This window comes from Ctenopharyngodon idella, chromosome 5 (genome assembly GCF_019924925.1).
Source record: "Ctenopharyngodon idella isolate HZGC_01 chromosome 5, HZGC01, whole genome shotgun sequence".
Lineage (NCBI taxonomy): Eukaryota > Metazoa > Chordata > Actinopteri > Cypriniformes > Xenocyprididae > Ctenopharyngodon > Ctenopharyngodon idella.
This window is the reverse complement of record NC_067224.1, coordinates 9,828,956-9,853,613: the sequence shown is the minus strand read 5'-3', so window position 1 is coordinate 9,853,613 and position 24,658 is coordinate 9,828,956. Positions and strand designations below refer to the sequence as shown.

Genomic DNA, 24,658 nt, shown 5'->3' with positions numbered 1-24,658 from the left:
GCATACACTATGCTCCGTGACCAGATTAGTAACACTATATGACACATCTCCCACTGCCCGTCATTAATTCATTCAGTAATGCTGAACAGGGATGTTGTTATGTTGTCATCGCCTGGAAACTAATGAGTATCATATCAGAAGAGATACTTCTGATATCAAACCATTTTATCTAAAGTACTTGTTTCTTAGACATGGTTATATTCATGCTCATAGCCAAAAACAAAGCATTCATCTTCTCAAAAAAAAAAAAAAAAAAAAAAAAAAGGAGAGAGAAAAAACCCAGAAACATTTTCTGTTTGACCATTTGTTTTTCTCGTTCAATCTCTCTCCCTGAGGCAGGGTTAAAGTGAAATTGCACTCTGTTACATAATTATATAAGAGCACTTTTCATAAATTTTATATCAGAGGTACATTTCACAGTTAGTTCAGCTATTTAAAAATACTGAGCAACAGTGGGAAAAATTAATGTCAATTTCCCAGGTAATAGAAGTCATTAATGCCTGTAGCCTGACAAAGCATCAGTTCTCTTTACAATATGCAGTATTTTACAGTTACATACAGTTTATTCTTATGAAAGGCAAGCTTCATGCTCATGAATTGAAGCTTTGTTGAATTGAAAACACTCAATCCAAGGCTATGTAAACACATTAGGCTGCTTCCCAATCTGCCCATTTATATGCAACTCACTAGCAATGGGAAAGTATATACTCAGAATACTGTAAATGACTAAACAGTACACTAGTTTTAGGACATAGTACCACATACATCATAAAAATGTATGATACCACAGATTGTGGTAAATAAGTAATCAATCAATCAATCAATCAAATCAATAAAATAAATTTTATTTTAAAAAATAAAAGATAAAAAAATAATTAAAGGTGCAATATGTAAGAATTTTGCAGTAAAATATCCAAAAACCACAAGGCCAGTGTTATATATTTTGTTCACTTGAGTACTTACAATATCCCAAATGCTTCCAACTATTTGTAAATCATGAGAAAATTGCAATTTTAACCAAGGCTCCAGGACGTGTGAGGAGTCGCCTGTCAATAGCGTCATACCTGTGTTAGCCTCGGTTTCCGGTTTTATTTTGTAGAAACCATGGAAACACCAAAGACGCTTTGATACATGTTTTAATAGACAAGGAAACAAAAGTTTGGTTACATTTATAGACAGAAAACTAATTGCTGTTATATAGCTCAACACGTTTAGTCTTATTGTTTAAATCTAATTTTCTTGATTTTTTGCGAGTACCATGCTTTACCATGCCTCAGAGAAAAACACTATTTTTTCAAGTAGCTAACATAGCATAATCAGATGCAGCTTTATTTTTAGTAACAGTAATACAAAATTCTCCATCATACAATACGTTTTAAAATTAATTGCTTGCCATTTATCAACACAAGCCACCCAGCATTTAATATGATATTCTTAAATCGATCTAGCTTACTGCAGTGTGTAATAGTGTCTCACAGCAGCCGCTGAGCGAACGCTCAGAGTAACATCATTTTCAACACACTCAAATGCATCTAATATGATCAACAGAGCTGCGTTACCTCATACTCATGACCGGAAAAGCGGAAGCGGCGCCGGTGTCTGCGGCATAATAAAAGTTCTGCTGCTCACGGCGCGTGTTGCGCAATCGCTCCAGCGGCCTCGTTCAGCTCCCACAACACTCGGTCCTGCTCTGCTTCAGACTACAGTAACGTTAATAATCGCATCCATGAACATGGTTTCTGTTGAGTCCTATCCCAATTGTTTTCCACCGGCTGTGAGAAGAAGAACACATGTCCTAAGATTTCGCGCTCAAACTTGGCGTCATCAAGCTACGCCTTTGTTTTGAATAGGCCTCTGGCAACCTCTAGCAGACAGAAAATTTTACATATTGCACCTTTAAAACAAAATAGATATAATAAAAGTAAATAAAAAATAAAAAGCAAATTAAATAACTAAAAATTAAAAAGTGAATAAATAAAAATAAGAAAATAATTAAACAAAAATAAAAGTGTACTTTGAAAATTAACCGAAAAAGTAAATCTTCCAGGCACATTTCAGAATAATTTTTTCAATGCAGAACTGGCGCTATGATTCAGAATGCACCGATTCTAGTCTCACATACTACATAACAGTTACTCGCAGTGTTGCGCCAACAAACATAATTTGATGGAGGAGGTGAACCTTCACTGAATAATCAGTGAACTTCTGTAGATTGCTCTACTGGGTAATGTGAGAATTCAGGTTAGAGTTACTTCCTTAAGTGTGCTTGAAACAGAGCAGGAGCCCACTGGAAGCTTGACCCCTGCTCAGAATTTTAGCAATTATGTTGAGAATTTGACAACAGGAAGAGGGGGGGAAACATTCTCAGTTGTGAGTAAAAGACTTACTCTAGGGAATGGGTGAAAGTTAAAACACTTGGATATTCCCTTTTGGTTCTCCCTTTGTTAGTGGTTTATCTACATCTGCCACTGTCAGTTCCTCAATTTTTTTCAATGTCAGTCAGTAAACAAATTCAGTCCTTCAGAACCAAACATGACTTGTTAGTAAACCAAGGTTCAAGGTCCTTTTCAGAACCTTGTACAGAACACTCACAAAACATTACAGATAACAAATTACTGCTTCTGCACTTATTATAACACATGGGCAAAATTAAAACAATTGGAGATGTTTCCTCAGATACATCTCTGACATGAGTCATTTCATTTAGTGGTGATCCTTATGGAGACAAATATGGGCTCTAGATGCTTTGTTGCTGAGCTAGCAAAGAGTACAAGCTCTGTCTAAATACACAAAACAGATCTAGGTCATTTACCCTTGCTACCAACTTATACTGTAAACAGCAGTGTTTGTTTACATGATGATGTCATAGGACCTTCTGGTCGTCTTTGTGTATCAGATTACTTCACTTTTGCATTACATGGCCGTGAAAACAGATCTTCTGAACTCCAATCCCTCCCAACCGGTGCTGCTAATGTGATTAGCAACTAATTTTCCATTACTACAAGCTGTCTGAACATCTGACCAGCAGCATCTCATATGTCACTGTCAGAAATGAATCAACATGAAGACCTGTATCATATGCAAAAGGTCAACCTCACACGATAGGAGAAGCTGTGAACCCCACTGTGGCCCATGTGCCCAAAATAGCCAAGGCTAAAATTCGAACACCCAACGTGTAAACCATAACCACCAGCCACAACAGAAGTAACACATGAAACATGGGGAACTGATGAGGCCTTATTTGGTTATGTGTTGCTTAAAGGTGTACAACTTTATGTTTTATCACTAATAGATAAAATGTACATATCATGTTTCAAGTTTGATTTTGACAGAACAAAGCAGTGAAATCTGAGGTGAGCGAGTTGTATCCTTGCATTCACATATTGACAGATATTTTTTTATGAGGAACTATTTGATTCAGGGATGTTTCCTCTGAAGAAGATATGCATTGTTCACATGATAAAAATCATTCTGAACGCATCACTTCGCTTCAGAAGGCCTTTATTAACCCCCCGGAGTGGAATATGTTTATGATGGATGGATGTGGATGGAGACACTTTCTTCAGCTTCATACTCATTTGGTAATGCTTACTGCCATTATAAAGCTTGGATGTATCAGTATATTTATTAATATTTCTCAGATTGTGTTCATCAGAAAGAAGAAAGTCATATACACCTAGGATGGCTTGAGGGTGTGTAAAGCTTGGGGTAATTTTCATTTGAATGTGAACTAATCCTTTAACATTAAAATTATTATTTAGCCATTCAGTCAGATTGATATTTATCATGTGAACAATGCATATCTTTTTCAGAGGAAACATCCCTGAATCAAATAATTCCTCACAAAAAAGAAATATCTGTCATTATGTGAGCTGCAGCTGATGATTATCAGTGAACATGGACTTAAATCTTGGTCTGTTTCTCACAAAGCTATAGGCATTTACAAGACAGAATACAGGTTATGCATACAATGCATTCTTGCACAACAGTAAAACAGTAATTCAATAAAATATAATTGTGGCAATTAGTAGGTTATTCTCTGTCCTACAATGCTAGTGTTTTCATAGATATTCTAGTTATTTTGTTGGGCAATCCTCAATTGCACAATGGTGTTTCAAAATGTTTCACACGGTTCTGGGAGTGTTACACACCATTTTACTTTTTTGATACTTTTATACGCAGTCCATATGTCTGTCTGCTCAGAAGATCCATATTAATAGTTACTTACTTTACTCTCATTTTGATAAGTGCTCATTTTGGATGTTAGTGTTAATGTCTGTATATATTTATTTATTAAACCTTTATTTTTACCTAAACCTCCCTTATTTCCTTGAGATTAAAATCTCTTTCAAGAAAGCTATCTTAGTCTAATCCTGCTCATGCGGGGCCAGTGTCCTACAGAGTTTAGCTCCATCCTGCCCCAATCCTGAAGACCTTGATTAGCTGGTTCAGGTGTGTTTAATTAGGATTGGCGCTAAACTCTGCAGGATAGTGGCCCTCCAGGTGCAGGATTGGACACTCCTGACCTATCTGAAATGGCAACATAAAACATAAGATCAGAAATAAACTGACATATTTTAAGATCTGTCTGTGCAAGTTGCTTTCAGTTAAAACAGCTTAATAAGAAATGTTTCTTGAACACCAAATCAGCATATTAGAATGATTTTCTAAAGGATTTTGTGACACTGAAGACTGGAGTAATGATGCTGAAAATTCAGCTTCACGTGAATAATTACATTTTAATATATAATAAAATAGAAAAATATTTTTAATTGTAATAAATTTTAAATTGTAATATTACTTTTAAATCTTACAATCCCCAACTTTTGAATGGTAGTGTATATTATTTTGGAGACTTGTGAAATACCAAATCAAATACTTACAAATGTATATGTTGCAAGCAAAAAAGAAAAATAATATTATTATTATTATTATTATTATTATTATTAATAAACTCAGAATATATGGACACTTAAGAAGGGCTTTCAATGGACAAAGATGCTTTTAAGAATCCAGATTGTATAGTAAAGCATCTACCAACAAAGAGTAATGAGGCCATGCTAACTAGCCAAACCTTGATCCCTTGATTTATACTGCAACCATGAACTTGCCCTACTGGACTAAATCCCATTTGCAGTCCATATGTAAACAGGCATGCATGGAAATGCCAATCAATAACAGTGAGAGGAAACCTTTCTAACAATTTAGCCTTGAAACCTTGGAGACCTTTGGCACAAAGCAAAAGCTACAGTTTTCCACAGTATTTCAGTCTGGCAGTGTCTAAAACAACATCCTAATATTGAGGAGGCTGCCCACACAATTTCAAGCTATTTAGACACAGTGGGTTCAAACAATCCTTCACAGTCTGCTGAGTAAATAATGAGTGGGGTTCATCAATCCCCTTATATCACAGTTCACTCAAGGTTAAAACTCATGCCAAAATGCCACACAGAAACAATAAAGTGAGCAGGTTTTTTTTTTTTTTTTTTAATTTCACATTAAGAAGTAATTGCATTAACTTGAGCCTCAGCCTAGCAGTTAGTGCATGTTTCTACACGTAATCCTGTGTTGTTCATACAGGCTATGGGAGTCCAAATTGCATCATTTGCAGATTGTCCACTTTTCTAAACGTAATTTTCTTTCCTACATGGTCATTATGGACATTATTAAAAGGAATAATTTACCTTAAAAAGAAGAAGATTCTGTCATTATTTACTGGCCTTCATATTACATATATATATAATATATATATATATATATATATATATATATATATAATTTGAACTGTAAAACACTATAACAATGCTACAGTAAAATCCTATCAAGTTACCTTACTATATACAAGGAAAAACTATGATAGATCCAACCTTACATTTCATTTACAGTAAAATATTGTTAAATATATCATTTTTGGAAGTATAATAAAAATAATAAATCAGTTACAGTGAAATGACAAAAATAGATATTATAGATATTGTAATTTAGTCCTGGTTCACTCATTTTTAATATCACCTAAAGATACAAAACCAAAAAAAAAAAAGGCTTTTATGACATATTTTGCGACAGAACTTCCGAATAGGGCTGCACGATTAATCATATTTTAATCGCGATAACGATATCTGCTTTTCTCGATTGATTACAAATAATCGTCACGATATTGGCCCGCTCGTTATTTATCCTGAAAACGTGTTTTTTCTTTGGGATATGCCTGTGGTTGCCAGATGCAAAGAGCTTAAATTCCCCAAATAGAGCTTTTCCCTTTAAAGGATATACTTTCTTCCCGGTGTTTTACTTAATCTGTGCAATCTGGCAACTCTGTGCACACGCTCCCTCTAAATGCGGAAGAAATGCTGATGATCTGAAAACAAACATGTGAAAACAAACAAGCGAAATTCTGCTTCAGTGAAAGTGTCATACAGCCTAAATCTGCCATGATCAAACCTTCAGTGATGAATTTCAACAAATGCAACATGGATCTCCACCTTACTGTTTGCAGAATGCACTTTTGCAACCTATGTGTCAATTCAATCGGGAAAATGAACATAATTTGGCCGTTTTATCTTTTGAAATTTCTATGATTTTACCAGTTTTCATAATGTTAATCAGTTATATCAAAAAGCATCATTCTTTGCTTTACGAATTTACAGGGCAATCTGAATCTGTGGTTTGTCTCATTTGCAAACTAATTGTGTTGCTTTAAAATCTAATGTGAATACAGATTACAAAGCGCTCACCAAAACCATGTGTTTTGTATTGATTTACCATCTAACGAAGTTATCATAGTTGGTTAAATGAAGTCGGTGTGCCACCTACAGGCCTTTTGGGTGAAGTGTAGGTTGGTAAAGAACGTGCAAAGTGGCCATAACTATATTACCCTTTTTGATAGAATAATCGTGATTAATAATCGCGATTATAATTTAACAAAATAATCGTGATTATCAGTTTAACCATTATCGTGCAGCCCTACTTCCGAACATCCAAAACAATGCTGTGTGCTGAGCTAAATGCACTCATTGTATGTGCGTACATATGTATTTTTACTAGCTGAGAACTCACAAAGAGCTTAAAAAATTAGTAAATTAGTCAAAACACCAGCAGGAATTTCTCCATCACACACACAAACGAAGATCTGCTGCAAGGAGACACGGTTCCAGCGCATGTACTGAACTGTAATGGACAACAACGCGACTATGTTTGAGCATTCTGTCTTTTAAGGGTTGCATCTTGTGACATCACCTCCTGTTTCGGTTCATTTTGATCTCTTTGTCGGTGTTGCATTCATATATATTCATCCGCACCAGAGTTTGTTTGGAAGTAGACCAAGACCCACCTTTTCATGTGGGTCTTGGTCCGCTTGTTTGGCGTGACCAGGGTTCAGACGGCAGTGTTCACACTTATTTAAATGAACCGCATTAACAGAGCAATCACACCAGAGTTCGAAATAAAATCTAATCAAACCCTTAGTTTTTGTAGGCTTCTTAGCTTGTTGCTTGTATCAATTATGTAAATTTTTTACCTTATTGGAATCGTTAAGAATCGGAATCACTAAAATTCAATCGATACCCAACCCTATTGTCAGTATATGTTAAACATACAAAAGAGATTTTAGTAGCAGTGTTTGTTTTACAGTGTATGCTATCCCCAACTCTAAACTGTAACAATCTACAAATCCCTCACCTAAGAAAAAGAAACAAACAAACTTGGAATTCAACAATACGTATAAATGTCAAAGATCACTATATTTCCAGAGACACAAACTAGATCAATTCATCACAAAAAAATTGCGAGATATAAACTCACAATTGTGAGAAAAAAAAGATTGCAAAAATGTCGAAATTACCTTGTAAACAACAACAAGAAATGGCATATTAGAAAAAAATATAAGAAAAGATATTTATCCCCATCATGAAAATCTTGCAGCTCTTTAGTGCAAAAGCTAACGTCATCACTGTACATCTGCATGACCTTAACATTTCCCCTGCTCCATTTCCAACTAAATCATGTTCCTCTGGAGGTTAAACAGCTCACATTACTGAGCTGTGCTGCTGAGGTCAGCCTCACCAGAACGTCCCAGTGTCACAGAAGTTCCCACTGTCCTAAAAGAAGCATGTCCTCCTCTCACACTGCACTGTTCATTACCCCTTAAGGTTTACTGGTGTCAATAGCCCTGCAAAATCTCAGTAGCAAAGTCATGTTTCCTGTGTTGACAAAACCTCCCTCTGGACATAAACAGATGTGTGGTTTAGAAGCATGATAGAGTATACGTTCTTGCACATTTCTTGTATGTGGAGGAAAAGGAAATTGCCGTCTTGCTTCGTCTTTATTTGGACATGTTCATTCATGAAGGAACTCCCAAAATGACAGAAGTATGCCAGATGTCAGTGTCTGCTAACAAACATCAAACCACACCACGCAGGCTACATGGTTACAATGTAACTTTAAAGGAATATTCTGGGTTCAATAAAAGTTAAGCTCAATCTTATAATAATAAAAAATAATTTCCACATCTCCCTCCTTTTCTTATTAAAAAAAAAAAAAAAAAAATATATATATATATATATATAAAGTGTAAAAAAAGTGAATGAGGCCAACCCATGAATGCTAACATTTTTAGCATTAGTAACGTTTCAATAGTAAAGTCACAACACTTAAACAAATATGTGCATTAACATGGTTTTAGTTTTCCTAATTTACAATTTCGTTGACAACACTTTGACTAAACTAAAAAAAAAAAAAAAAACAGACTTAAAAATTAAGATTTAAACAACTTTACAGCTCAAATAATACACAGGTTTAACAGAATAACTAATGTAATTGCTTTTATAAAATTACAAGCATCACAATTCTGCTTTTAAAACCATTGTAAGTTCTTCAACATAACCTTGATTTTTGATTTGGGACACAGTGTGTATATACTGTATATAGCAGGCAGCAGGATAAAACTGGATCATTCCCATTATAAATCAACAAAGCTGTTGCACAACGTGGCAAAACTAGATCAGACCTGCAGTGTAGACAGCTTTGTGGTTATAATGGAGATATATAACAGGATCAAGTTTTGTCACTATGTTTGTTTGCTCGCAGTTAAGATGGGCAGTATATCTGTCTAAAATAGTACCCAAGATGAGATTAGTGCATCCCAAATCACAGTATACACTGAAAAGAGTAAGCCGCAGATGCCTGGATGATATACTTTCTGTGGTGGACTTCTGAAGTATCCATCCTTGCACGCTTTTTTAATTTATTGTATTTATTTAGCTAGACAATTACATTAACATGAAAACCATAGGACTAGAACATCTAATCAATAAATAAAAAAATATAATTAAATTCATAATTAAATTAAATTTAATTAAATTCAAACTACACTCAAAAAAAATTAACTTTCACTGTTAGTGTCACTCAAACCATCCTTGTTCACATTACTTAAAAACTGTAACAAGAGTTGTTTCAACTAAAAATGAGTATTGTCAGCTTTACTTAGAGTTTGTTCAGTCCACACTAACATTGCTGTGTGAAATGCACAAATTAATGGCGCCTTAGTTTAGGCTGTGAGCACTCATATACACGTTTATAGGATGAAATTCCTGCTCTCAATTAAATGGAGTTTGTTCAATGAGTTTTTTTTTTTTTTTTTTTTTTTTTTTTGAGTGAATTTTATAGACCAAATAGTTCATTTAATAAGGTAAATTAAGTCAATAAATTTGTTCACCTTACGTAATAAACTTTTATAAGTTTAACATAACATTATTAAGCAAACTGCATATAAATATGTAACAGTGACAAATTCAAATGATTTGTATTTACTCAAAGAAAATTGTGTCTTTTGTTCATACAACTAAATTGCTATTTGTACAAATTATTCAAAGTTGCGTAAATCCAACAATTAATTTTTTTGAGTGTAATTATTAATTAAAAAGGTCTTTGTGTAGTGCAAGGAGAATCATGGAGGCCTAAAAAAGCCATCCGTTAGCATTTTCGTTCTCTCAATAGCATATGCTCAGCCAGCAAATTAATCCATTGAATGCGATTATTCATTATTAGTATCATTATCAATATCATTATAAATAGTTGTTGCAGCCCTATGCAACAAAGGGGTCTGTTTTTTTTTCATTATAATTTATTGATATGGCCTTACTACACAACCAAATCATCACCAGCATGGTGCATACCACAGTATAATGCAAATTCCAAAAAAAAACCAAACAAAAAAAACAGTCCTATTATAATAAACATTGTACCGTCCAAGCACAATGGATGTCAAATAGCACAAAGTAGAACAAAGTAGAACAAAGTGTAGACAGTGCACAAAAGAGTGTTGAGCAACCAGGACACACTTCCCTAAAACAAAACAGACGTGTTTGCCAAGTCTTTCACTTTCCCTGGATCCTCAGGCTTAGTGTTTGATAACCCAGTATTATTAACAGAATCTGTCTCAAACAGCGCCATCACTTCACTAGATCGAATACAGATAACAGATTTATGAAGAACAGACACCATAGTTTACATTAGATGCATTACAAAATGGTTTGGTATTACCGCAGCAAAGTTTCCACATAGATGTTAACAGGCTGGCACTTTAAAAAAAAAAAAATAAAAAAAAACTATGCTGGTATAACAGTAAGCAGTACCCTTATAATAGCACCAAACAAACAACTTTGTCAGCTTTACTGCTATTATACAATCAGCAGCTTCAAATTCAACACCATTTCAGTTTTCTAAATATATTTTGTTTTCATAAGTTTATATTCTAGAACAAACCCTTACTGTAAAACCTATAAGCACAATTGTGAATATGCTAAACCAGCGTTTGAGTTTTAGGGGTTAAGATTATTTTGACTTAGCCATAAAGTAGACTAAATGCAAAACCTGCAATATTGATGTAACCTACAGCAAAAGTATGCAATCAGTCAATAACATTAATACATTAAATGCCAATATCCAAAGCTATATGATTTTTCTTTTAAAGTTTATTTTTGAGGATTTCTTACCCTACACCCATCAGAAGAAGCCCACGCTGGTGACGTAAAATTCCTTCTCAATGCCATTGGAGTTCCATTAAAAGATTCCCCCAAAAGCCAATGCTATCTCTCTCATAAACACTGGACCAAGCGAAACCAATAAATCAACAGCAAACAGACAGGCATGCTGAGGATGACATCACCCGTAATGGACACAGGAGAAACCCTAAACAGATTAAGGGCAAATCCTCTTAGCAAGTAAGCCATTCACCAACACTCTACATCCTCTTTACAGGTCCAAGAAACCCTGTTAAAATAAATGGATGGCTATTTTTAACCCCGGAAATGGACTTTCACTTGTAGAGTCCTATCAAGAGATCCTCGACAGATAATTCAGACTGATTAAATCATAACAGCGCTGATAATTCTGAGAACAGTGTATGAGGTCATGAATGAGTCACTGGTCAAAATACGACTAGAGAAGATTAAAGGTATGAAATTTTGAAACAGAGATTACAACAATAATCAAGGAAAGATAAATATAATTCTTTTAGGCTTGCTAATGTAATATCATTTTGAGGATTAAGTCATTCCTGCACGGTGGCATTAGTGCAGAACTGCCAGTGTTTCTGAGGCTTTGTTCACACTTTAGTATAAACAGTTTATATTTGATTGTAAACTTTGACTATTTTGCAAGTGATAAAATCAATCGATTTATTCAGACAGCGTAATTAAAATATTGCTAAAGCAATGGCATAAGCATCCGCATAATGCTTTCTCATGCATAATCAAAACTGCTCGTTCACACATTCACTACATAGCGAATGTTACATACAGGGATTTGCTATTTGAGGAAAGAGGGGGCAAAAAAAAAAAAAAAAAATGAGAGAACCTCTCAAAGAGATGAAATGAATAAAATAAAAAGTCTATTCTGACACTTTTTTGCATTGTGACATTTTCAGAACAATTAAAAGTGCAATGTGTAAAATTTGGGAGGATCTATTTACAGCAATGCAATATAATATCCATAACTATGTTTTGAGTGGTATATTAAGTCCTTACTTAATGAACCGTTATAATTTTATTACCTTAGAATGAGCCGTTTCTATCTTCATACGCCGCGGGTCCCCTTACATGTTAAGTCACCATTATGCGCCGGCAAGTTTCTACAGTAGCCCTAAACGGACAAACTGTTCTACAGAGCGCGTTTCATCACTATGTTGTTCTTCTAAATTGTTTGTGTTTTTAGGCAGCTTGCATCGTCACTACATTGAATACGCATGAAGTAGTATTGGAAAGTAGTAGCAGTAGTAGTCATATGGTTTATTAGAAGCAGAGACCACTCTTTGTTAGAAGAAGAAACCTCATTGCTTCAGGGGCTGCTGTCTCAGACGACGACATCTTTGTCTTGTGTCAGCAAGACGGCCACCATAGCTTCTCTGAAAGGGAGGGGTGAGCGCCGTTGGTTGCAGTTCGCAACCTCACCGCTAGATGCTGCTAAAATTTACACATTGCATCTTTAAGCTAATTTTACCCCAATAAACTGTATTTTTACATGTAACATTTGCATTACATAATTGTAACATTACAAGTGACAAAAAAAAAAAAAAATGTTCAGGGGCCGTATTCCCAAAACATTTTATCTTACCACTAAGAGTTCTCCTAAATAGCTAAAAGTTCTTAGCTAAAAGTCTTCTCTTAAAACCTATTCACAAAGCTGCTGAGACAAACTTTTACTAAGGAATAGACTGAAGTCTTAAGCTAAGAGTAAGGGTGGGGTTGACCTCGTTGCTATGGAGCATACACACAGTGATTGGCTGATGGGGGAGGAGTCAGCGATTTAATCATAGAAATATTGTAGAATGAGGTGTCATGTTTCCATAATAAAACAAAGGTTTTAAAATACCAATGTTGCCATATTCAAATAAAAGTTTTAAAATGTAGGTGTCACTAATTAAACTAGTATATACAGTTAATTGTCCGCCTCTTGGATGTCTGCATCTCGAGAATGCAGAATTCAAGCGACAAATTATGTTTTATAAACAAAGTTTGGGAGGAACACATTCAAAAGGTCTTTCTAATTAGCACGAGAAGAGGAATAAATACACAGACGAGAGCCAACTCGCCTATAGTTACTGTTTTCTGCATCCCTCTGCCACCCCGTCCCTTACTCTCGGCTGGGGATATGGGGAGAACTTTGGGTTTGGGCTAAATTCCAAGCGCAGAGCCCTCGATTCCCTTGGACAGTAAACCAAATACGCTTATTTTATTACTCTATTCAATCATTTGTAAGTGTGAACTCATGAAAACCACTGCCACAGGTAATCGGACAATATTTATTTATTTGTTAGATTTATTTTTGGCGCCTCATCGTAGATTCAAATCTATAAATCAAAATGTATTGCATTTATGAAGAAAAAGTTCAGCACTTAAGGCTCTATCGCTATTGCCTCAATGGTGTACAGTGCCTTTGGGTGGATTAGGACTGTTTGTGATTTGGTCTTAGTGACTTAGGATTCCTCTTGACTACTCCTAACGTTTCACAGATTTAGGAGTTAGGAGATTTAAAATGCTTTGTGAAATACTCTTAGTCCTAATTTTAGGAGTCCTAAATTTTTGCTCTGACACGCCCATTATTTTTAAGAGTTTCTCCTAATTTCTCCGATTTAGGAGCTACTTTTAGCCTCAAGATGTTTTGTGAACGATGTTTCTCAGATCATTTTATTGACTCGGATCTTTAAGAATCGTTCAGCAAAATGAATTAAGTCATTTCATTAATTTCGCTCACTTCAGCAGAACAATTGAAATGTTTATAGACAAATTCCTCACCTCATCAACTTATGCAAATGCTGATCACATTTAGAATAAGAAAAACTATAATGCAGCCAAATTATGAGAACCAGAAATTAATAATTCATTGCTTAGCTGGGTCTTCCGGCTATGCTGTCTGTTAGTTCACCACAAGTATTCATAATGTTTGTTCATCACAAGTTATGGAAAAGAACCATAATGACAGAAATTCACAAATGTATAAATTGAAAGAAATTTGAGACCAGAAATGCAACACGTAACTGTTTAAAAAAAAAAAAACTATGCACTTGTTTGTAAGGAAGGTTGGGTATTATTAACTAAAGTCTGTATCAGATCCGAATGAATGACTTAGACCCAAAGACTCAAGAGATGAACTAATCATTTCTGTTTCCTGTACAGAACCTAGGGGACAAAATGAACGAATCACTCACTGAGACAACTCGTTGTTTCCAAGTCATATTAAAGATTTGTTCAAAAAGAATGAATCGTTCCTGATCGACCCATCACTAGATGGCTGAGACATTACAAAAAGGTCAGAGGAATATCACTGGAAAAAGAAGGGTTATGATCAGGCAAGAGCTTTAGGACCCACGTTAATTTTAGTTTAGTTTTCCAGTGCTGGAGAGACCTAAGCATGAAGGCCAGAAGATGGATGCCAAGGTTGCGTTGTTTCTGCTCCATACGCGAGTAACACTGGCTTGAAGTGAGGGGCTGTGTTTTTTGGGGTTGATTTCAAAAATCAACAGTGTTTCTCAGAAATCTCTTTCTGCACCTTTAAGGCTGGAAAGGAGAACATTTTTAACATTCAGAGTAGTGCTGTCAAATGATTAATCACATCCAAAATAAAAGTTTGTGTTAACATAATATGCGTGTGTACTGTGTATAATTTATATAATTATTATATATATATATATATATATATATATATATATATATATATATATATATATATATATATATATATATATATATATATATATATATATATATATATATATATACACACACACGTATATATTTAAGAATTTTTTTTTATATATAATATAAATTATATATACACAGTATATACATGCAAATATTTCTTAAATATACATGTATAATTATACACAGTGCACATATATATTATGTAAAAACAAACTTTTATTTTGGATGCAATTAATCGTAATTAATCATTCGACAGCCCTAATTCAGAGCCACTTGCACTGTAAATTTTTTTATTTTTTTTATTTTAGTAAACTAAAGTTAATTTACTGTGTTTATCCAATTGATTTGTCAAATGTAAAACCTTTTGAGAGGAAGTAAAACTAAAAAAAAAAAAAATTTTAAAGTGTGGCTAAAACCAAAACCCTGACAACTAACACCACAGTCACAGAAACTGTCTGCCACACCTTTAAGCATCAAAGACACGTTCAGGACAGTGTCGCAGTGTTACTGTCTTTGCATTCACAGGCTTTTCTTTTCTGGGGCAGTATTCATGAGGGAAGGGTGAAAAGGGAAAGAGGCTATTTAAGAGACCTGAAACAGGGTTGATGAGTGAAAGCGTTCAGGTTTGGGTCGAACTACTGTAAGTGCGCAACACAGCTTTGCTATGCACACATGGCTGAGGCAGACCACCACCACAACTATACAACACTGTTAACAATAGTAAATATTACAATGAACTGTCAAATTTGAGAAATAGGTAATTTTGTGAAGCAAGTGATATTCTATGAAGAACAGTAAAGAATTGATTTCTCATGTTAAAAGTGAAGGTGTCATTATTCTATACGAATTTATAAAATCTGTTTCTTCTGTGTACCCAGATGGATACTGTCAAATCAGTAAAAATTTAAATAAACATTGAAGATCCAAACCTTTTGAGGGTGTTTCACATGAAATGAGATGCTCGAGTTTCAATCATACATTCAGTTTTTAGCCATCTGTATGCATGCAAAATCTGCTGTTTGTGCATGAACATACGTTTAGGATGAAATGCAGTTTTTCATGAAAATCCAGAACATGTTTTTTGACAAATTTAGCAACATTCACCCTTTAGACATATGCAGCAAGACTATACGTATGGTAAAACATGTGACTATAGCATGCAACAATCCTTTAACCCTTAAGAGTAAGTATTGTGGTATATACACATAGTACTGAATGATTACTATAATAATGCATTTTGAAAAAGTTACTCTAAGGTACTTTAAAAGAAGTCCACAATGTCCATGTCTAAGGTAGCACAAAGTACATTATTGATAGTATCAGATAATGTATTTTTGTTGAAAATATTTTTTTTCCTCCTTTAAAACAACAGTATATCAATAATCCAGATACTTAAATCATATCCTAAGTTCTGCTGGCTACAACATCATAGTACATGCAGATCTGGCCCTTTAATGATTATTCACATGAAGGTTGTATAAATATGCAGTAGTTGGAATCCGTTTATGTAAACAAATAGGAGTGGGGGAAGGTAAGTCGCACTGTTTCTCAGAAGTCTGTCTTCTGCACGTTAAGTCTACTAACACTGTGGCAAAAGGGTAGATGTGTCTCTCTGACCTCTCATTCCCAATCACTTGACCTGGCTGTAAGTAAATATTAGATGACATAGCTCTGAGAGTGACAAGAATCTCAGGTATCTGATTGGTGTGACAAAGCCATCTAATCCTCAAGCCAATTAGATGTCACTCCCAGTGAAATGGGTCTGACATAATGCTGGATAAACCAGTCAGAAAGAGTGTGACAATGACTAACCTACTTTTCAAGTTAGACTATCCCTTTTGATTTTAAGAACCTATTGTATGAAACATGCAAAAGAAGCTTTTGTATTTTATGCCATGTATGAACCAAACACCACATTTACAGCTGAATGAAATGGAAACCAGATGAAACTGCATGCGAGGAAGTTTGTGTAAATGAGCACCTACAAATTACAGCTGAATGAATTACAGCTGAACGTTAGAAACTACCTCAAAGAGTCTGCAAGCATTGAGACATACAATATTGTATGAATGCCTCTAGACTAAGAACTTAAAATGAAATCCACAACCCATTTTATTTCCATAATGTGGAACATTTCCATATGAAACAGGATAATAAACATGAAAATAGTTTAGGCTTTTATCCATCAGGAATTAATTGTGGAAAGTGACAGGAGGCTGGAGAACATTAGATAGATAGATAGATAGATAGATAGATAGATAGATAGATAGATAGATAATAGATAGATAGATGTTATGCTTTTATATCATCTTTGCATATGCTCTTTTAAAACTCATTTGTATTAAGTGTTATTTTGCATTGTAACCTCCACATTTAATCTGACAAAAGGACAGTTCCAATTGCATAATATTATTAGATATTTTGATAAAACAAACAAGTAAATATTAATATTTGTAAATTGATATTTGATTAAATATACAATTCTTTGGGTGGTCTAATAATGAACAAACTGAATTGTTGATCACAAAAAAAAAGTTGTCACATTGCTGTGTTGTCTATATTTTATTGAAATTTTGCAAATTTGTGCATATTAAAATGTACTTTGTCATCCATGTATGCAATATAGCAACTTTATCTTTGTATATAAAGTATTTCAGTATGTGACTAACACCCTATAACAATCGCAATTCAGTATGCATGTTCTGACGAAAGAGGGGAAATCTATACACCTGTAATATCTCCCAAATAGACTCCAAAACAAACTTAAACACGTTCTACTTACAGAAACAATATGGGAAATATTTCCCAACGTGTCAACAGCAGCATTGCGTAGCGTTTTCACTCAAACAAACACACCTGCAGTCGCGCGCTTACAGCGGTGATCAAACATACACAAACTGAATCTCACATGAGTGTTTAGTAGTGCTATTCTAATCAATGTACTTTACCATTTCATCCTCGTCCCCTTCATTTTCTCCTTCATCTTGGTCATCCCCATTTCTTGCTTTTATGTCGTCGCTGCATTCATCAGAATCATTTCCTTTCACTTTTCCGTCAAGACCCACAAAATCTGAGGAGTGACATTTAAATTCCTCAAATTGCAATTCGGGTTCATACGGCTCGGTTCGCGTCTCGCCTTCTGACAGCGTGTCGGAGCCTGATGAATTGTCTCCGCCGCCACCTCCAAATGTTTCTGACTGCTCACTCTCCATTGCCCTAAAACATCTCGTTAATTGTCTTAAACTAATGACATGCTGAAGGACAACTTATCTGAGCTCCAGCTAAGCGCCCGAGAGAACTTCCCTCACTGTGGTGCTGTAATTTTAACTGACATTAGTGTTTATCAGCCATTGAAAGTGAAGTTTGTAGTGCAGCACTGTAGCGCGCCCTGCTCAACTCATCGCTGCAGTGTCTTTAACTGAAGTCTGCGCTCATTGGCTAAGCAAGCCCCGCCCATCAGCCAATGAGGAAAGAGCGCGCTGGTCAAGTCCTTTTAAATCAGTGGCGCACTGCTAACCTTTGAGCTTTCAGAAAAAGGTTTGTCCAAAGAACACCGATAGGTGTAGGGTTGTCATTTAAAGCAGGAATTTAAACGGGACTGTATCTTTTTATTAAAAAAGGGAAACTGTCCATTGTACACCCGTTATCACATTGGAAGATGCTTGTCGACATGAAACATAGCGGAAAGCAGAAATATGATCTTGCAAGTTTTTGTTTTGTTTTGTTTTTTTTGTTTAATTTGTCATTTCAAAGGTGCGATTAGGCCTATATGGAACAGCTTGAGAACACGTGTAAAGGTAATCACTCACCTTTCATTGTTTGCTAAAACAAAAATATTTAGTTTTGATACCATGTATAAACAATGATAGTGATAGAAACTAATTATTTTCATGATTTTAAATTTAGATGTGATTTGGCTTTATTGTGCGCTACATGCATGAATTTGCATTGTTTAACATAATATCGCATCATAACATTTTAAAGAAGATCTCAGTCACTCTTGTCACGAAAAACATTTCAAATGAAGATTTGTTAGATTTCAAATAGTAAAAATAGATACATTGTTTATAATGACAAAAGTGTTTTTATAATAGCTATAATAGTTTATATGATGAACTACAACCTGTGGTTATCTGATCGGACACCTGTGCACTCAAAAAAAAAAAAGATTTTTGATGTATTTAAACAATTTATTTTGATTCAACACCATTGTATCAGGTTTCTGGTTTAAATGTGATTGATTCATGTTAAATTGACTTGAAACGGTTACTCTTTGACTTAACTTGATGTTTTCATATTGAAATAACATGTTTTAATCAAGTAACCCAACCAGGAGTTAATCAAACAGGACTTTTACTTCCCATCATGCTTTGCAAAGGGGCTGAACTGAGAGAGTAAACGTTGAAATAAAGTGTTATTTTAAGCATTTTTTAGCAAGATGAGAAAATGGAGTGTCTTTTTAATGGTTACTGTTCTATTATGTTGGTATTTAAAAGTTTCTGTTATGTTAATGGTTTTGGGGTTACCACTGTGGAGAAGTCTTGCAGTTGTGCTTGGGTTGAGAACCTGCTAACAAAAATTCATTTTATTTTAATAGTGAAGTGATTGCTATGGTAGTGCTTTGGGTAGTGTTTCTCAAAAACATCACAAACCTACGTTGATCCTAGCTGCAATGGTGGCAATGGGTCTATGATCAACAAATAACATCATTATTTGCTTAAATCAATTTCAATTCAAATCTAATTGAAACATCAAAATAAATATTCATCAAATTACCATAGCCATACATGAACAAGACATTAACTAGTAGGTGTAATAAGACAGAATTTTGTTGAATTAAAGTGCACCACAGTAATACAATACAAACATTTTGATTCAACTAGTTGCAAAGAAGTCACATTGACATATTAAAATCATGTTTAAACTACAAATGTATATTGTGTTCATATAAAATATTTAAAGCAATCCAAGTTTACTTAATTTGATTAGATGCATAATGGGTGCTACAATTAAATCATGTTCATTCAACAATTTATTTTTTTGAGTGTGTGAGCCTGGGGGGGAATACAGTATGTCATTTGTACAGTTTTTCTCAATCACTTTTCAATTTTATGATTTTATATATATATATATATATATATATATATATATATATATATATATATTAGATACAGATTTCAACGGTAGGTAAAACTCGGTAGGTAAAAAAAGTCAATAGTACAAAAAGAATGTTTAGAAATTGTAAAGAGTGTGGCAGCTTCACTGAGAATAAACTCATCAGGTTGATCAACAAGCTACGTATGTGCATTCAGTTATTGTGTAAATTGTATACAGTTGTATTAACTCTCTTGCACACGTGCCAGATGCAGTTTGATTATATTCATTCAGTGATAGGAACTTAATGTTTTGAGAAAAGTGATTGAGAAATATTCTATGTAGTCTCTAATTTAAAAGGAGATCACAAACATTTTTGCATATTTTTGTATATCTTTTTTGAATATTATATAAAATATAATATATCAGTACAACATACATAAAATATCAGTACAACATACAAATTAGTCTGAACAGATCTTGCCCACACACCACAATACATAGCAAATCCCAATCCTCCATCCCACAGTGCCACAAGTAGCTAAACATACATAAACGGTAACACTTTAGAATACTGTTTCTTACTTACTGCATAACTAATAAGGAATTACTGAAGAACTAATAGGTAATTCTTCATTAACACTTAAGTCACTACTGTTAACTAAGGAAGATGTGTTAACTAATCAGTATGTAATAGAATTTTATGATTATGTTAAGTAACATTTAGCTAATCAATAACTAATGAATTCTGTCATACCTTCTGAAGAACTACTATTAATTATCTACTAATTAATGTTCAAGATAACTATGAAGTAACTACTAATGAACAGAAAATGATTCATTTTCAAAATTACAACTTTGTACTACTTTGTTACAGTCCACTACTTATTATTACTTATTATTATTATTATTATGTAAATTAAATATGCATTTTTATGCTGCATAATACTGCACTCCCAAAAAAGACTCATTACAACAAATTTGTTCAGAAGTTTTTGCCTGTATGGTGATTAACTGCACATGTTCTGTAAGAAATCCACTTCTGAAAGGAACCCCACCCCCACAGCCTTGCCATAACTATCGAACTTAACGCAGATATAAAATGTTTTATTTATTTATTTATTTACTCAAATGCTGGGATGAGTCATTTTTGGGTTATTTTTTCAGTGTTGGGTAGTTTTTGTGTTGTTATTCCCCCCACCCCTCCCCCCTACTGAGTGCGGGCATTTTCATCCTCTTGAGGAGAGAGCAGTTCTTTGCGCTGCCGAATTGGTGCATTTCTTTGCCGAAATACAGGTTTGTGTATGTTTTATTTTATCTATAAAACCATTGCTGTGCTGTAAATCATTTTATTTTATGAATAGCAACATACAGATACTGAATGTCAGTCACCTGACTGACGAGTGTCGCATCAGTCTTTTTGCATGATGGAAACGCCTGAAAACACATTATTTTATTTCTATGGATACTAAGTTAAATCTAATTACTTAAGATTTTAAAATATGTTCTCAGAGCTGTGCACTGTTTGTTTATGGGCAGGTTATAGAGTCAGTCACAGCATCTTTCGGCAATAAGTCTTGTTTTACAGTCTATGAGTGAAACACAGGGCGGCGGTCTGAAGTTAGCAGTTCCCCCGCCTAACACTAGCCCAGCTCCCGCACGAGATCCAGCACCGCTACCCTGTGGAAACGGGATAACAGATGCCGGTTGATTACACTTGAATTGCTTTTAAATGTTTTAACTTTTGATTCTAAAACGTTTGTTAAACGAGTTTAAATGTAAGTATTGTATACATGTTAAAACGGAATAAAATATACTGTATTAAGAAATGTTTTCATCTGAAATAAAGGAAGATATCATGTAAACGGTAACACTTTAATTTAAGGGTCCAGAATAATGCATTATTAAGCATTAATAAATGATTAACTTGTTCACAATTAAGCATTAGTTAAGAATGAACACACAAGTAATTTATGATTAACTTTACATTTTAAGGGTCCTGAATTATGCATTAGTGAAGCATAAGTAAACTAGTAATTAATGATTTATTTGTTCACAATTATGCATTAGTTAAGCATGGACACAATAGTAATTAATGATTAACTTAACATATAGTAGGGCATATTAGCCACTATTTACAAATTATTAAACATTTGAAAGATACATATTTATGCTATAAATAAACAAAAATGACCTATGGATTAATGCTTAACTGAATGTAGAGTAAATGCCTTTTAGTCATTATCTACAACTTAATAAGCCATATATTATTTTTGTGTAGTGATATAATTATATTTCTGTGCCATTCTATTAAGTTAACTGAACAATAAATTAGTAATTATGTTTAATTACTAATAGTTTTACAGTTATAAATTGCTAAAAAAAAAAAAAAAAAAAAAAAGTATAAAGACAATTTGACCCCCAAAGTGAAAGGTATATCCACATTAATTATGGCACTTATTGAGTAATATTCAAGTTTGACCACAATAAGCCAATAATTAAGGCTAAACTGCCATTAATACAGTACTAATAAAGGCAATTTGACCACCTATTCTAAAGTGAAAGCTAAATCCTCATTAATTATGGCACTTATAGAGTGATATTCAAGTTTATTGACCAAAATAAGCCAATGATTAAGGCTAAACTGCCATTAAGACAATTTTACAACTTTATAACTGAAAGCCAGCAGTAATTAAACATACTAGCTTATTGTTCAATTAACTTAATGGAATGGCACAGAAATATAATTGCATCACTACACAAAAACAACATATGGCTTATTAAGTTGTAGATAATGACTAAAAGGTGGTTACTGTACATTCAGTTGATCATTAATTACTAGGTTATTTTTGTTTATTTATAGCATAAATGTGTATGTTTCAAATGTTAATAATTTGTAAATAATGGCTAATATGCCCTACTATATGTTAAGTTAATCATTAATTACTAGTGTGTTAATTCTTAACTAATGCTTAATTGTAAACAAGTTAATCATTAATTAATGCTTAACTTATGCATTATTCTGGACCCTTAAAATAAACTGTTTCCATGTGAACTAGTGGTTGTGTCATGTATTTTACAAAGGTTTTTAGATTATTACGTTAAATAGTGTTTTTTTTTCAGTGCAAGTTTGATTTGAGTCAGAATTGTGTGGTAATTATTTATTAATTACTAAAGGGTTCCTTTAATCTTCACTTTAGAATTTCAGGTTCTAAGTAATTACTACAGAATTATCTAATAATCCTTTATTAATTGCTAATGGGTTCCCTATATTTTCACTTTAGAATACTGTTTCAGGTTCTAAGTAGGCTAATTCCTGCAGCATTATCTAATAATTTTTTTATTAATTACTAATGGGTTCCCTGTATTTTCACTTTAGAATACTGTTTCAAGTTCTAAGTAATTACTGCAGAATTATCTAATAATTCTTTATGAATTGCTAATGGGTTCCCTATATTTTCACTTTAGAATACTGTTTCAGGTTCTAAGTAGGCTAATTCCTGCAGAATTATTTGATCATTCTTTATTAATTACTAATGGATCCCCTGTATTTTCACTTTCCCTCAGTCATTGCCTTACATACTGGAATTTACTCAATGGTAATGGGATATGCTGAGGAAACAGACACACTTACAATACTGTATATGAAATATAAAAACTAATCTCAGGTAAGTTGGCTATGGCAAGGCATTTAGAGTGGGGGTTGGGTTCTTACAGATTTGGGATTTCTTACAGAACACACTCACAAAACAATTATTTACCACACAGGCAAAAACCTCCATAAAATGTATTGTATTTATTAATATTGCATTTCATAATACTACTACTGATAACATTAGTAAATAAGGGCCACAACTCAATGTAATTGTGTTTGAGTGTTCATTAGTTACTTCATAGTTATTTTTCTTGAACCTTAATTAGTAGATAATTAATAGTAGTTCTTTAGGAGGTATGACAGAATTCATTAGTTATTGACTAGCTAACTGTTACTTAACAAAATCATAAAATTCTATTACATACTGATTAGTTAACACATCTTCCTTAGTAGTTAACAGTAGTGAAGTGTTAATGAAGAATTACCAATTAGTTCTTCAGTAATTCCTTATTAGTTATGCAGTAAGTAAGAAACAGTATTCTAAAGTGTTACCGAATAAACTTTAATGACAAACTCTGATGTTGGCTTGACAAAGGCTTGTTGTCTGAAAGTTTGAAATAACTTTGAAAAGCTTGAACTTTTGAAGATTTTACTCAGTCAATAAAATGTTATTGTTCTAGCACATTGCTAACAAGTTGCCAACATGATGTAACACATTGCTAGCATGTTTCCAGCATAATTTAGCACATTGCTAGCATGTTTTAAGATGTTGCTAGCATGATTTAAAATGTCAAGCCAATATAATTAAACAAGAGGGCATAGATAATTAGATGAGGTTTATGTATTCTGTTCTGTTGTTATACCCAGATAAGAGTACATTACAGAATATTCTCACTGTGCTTTATAAATTGAGTATTGTGCTCTCAGATGATCATTCTTGTGATTATAACTAAAACCACAAGGTAATTGTAAAAAACTAATAAAAAAAAAAGTAAAATTATAGTCAAACCTTTTTTTATCATCTTCTTTGATTTAAGACCTCCACAGTATTAAGAGAACCAAGTCCCTTACAAGTTTTAAAAAGAAATGGGAGGTGCTTTGTGATCTCTTAATCAGCAAGTGTTTGGTCTAATATTCATCAGGCAGCTGTGCCACACCTGACATAACTAAAACTTATAAATCACTGAAAGGTTTATAGATTCACTCTGTAGCTCTATCTTCTATCAAACACATGCCAAGAAACACTCCCATTTAAATACTTCATTTGGATTCA

At 33.7% G+C, this 24,658-nt stretch overlaps 1 protein-coding gene across 10 annotated transcripts in view; it reads right to left on the bottom strand.

Annotated features, from left to right (window-relative positions):
* Window positions 1–18,106, bottom strand: part of mast4 (microtubule associated serine/threonine kinase family member 4) — a 130,448-nt gene extending 112,342 nt beyond the window's left edge. For 9 of the 10 annotated variants that reach the window (XM_051893861.1, XM_051893865.1, XM_051893862.1 and 6 more), the window contains exon 1: window positions 17,645–18,106. In XM_051893861.1, coding sequence (XP_051749821.1) covers window positions 17,645–17,908 — 264 coding nt within the window. In that variant the 5' untranslated portion in view covers window positions 17,909–18,106. The remainder of the gene's footprint in view (window positions 1–17,644) is intronic. The other variant, XM_051893870.1, reaches the window with a different exon arrangement.
* Between the last annotated feature and the right edge of the window lie 6,552 nt (window positions 18,107–24,658).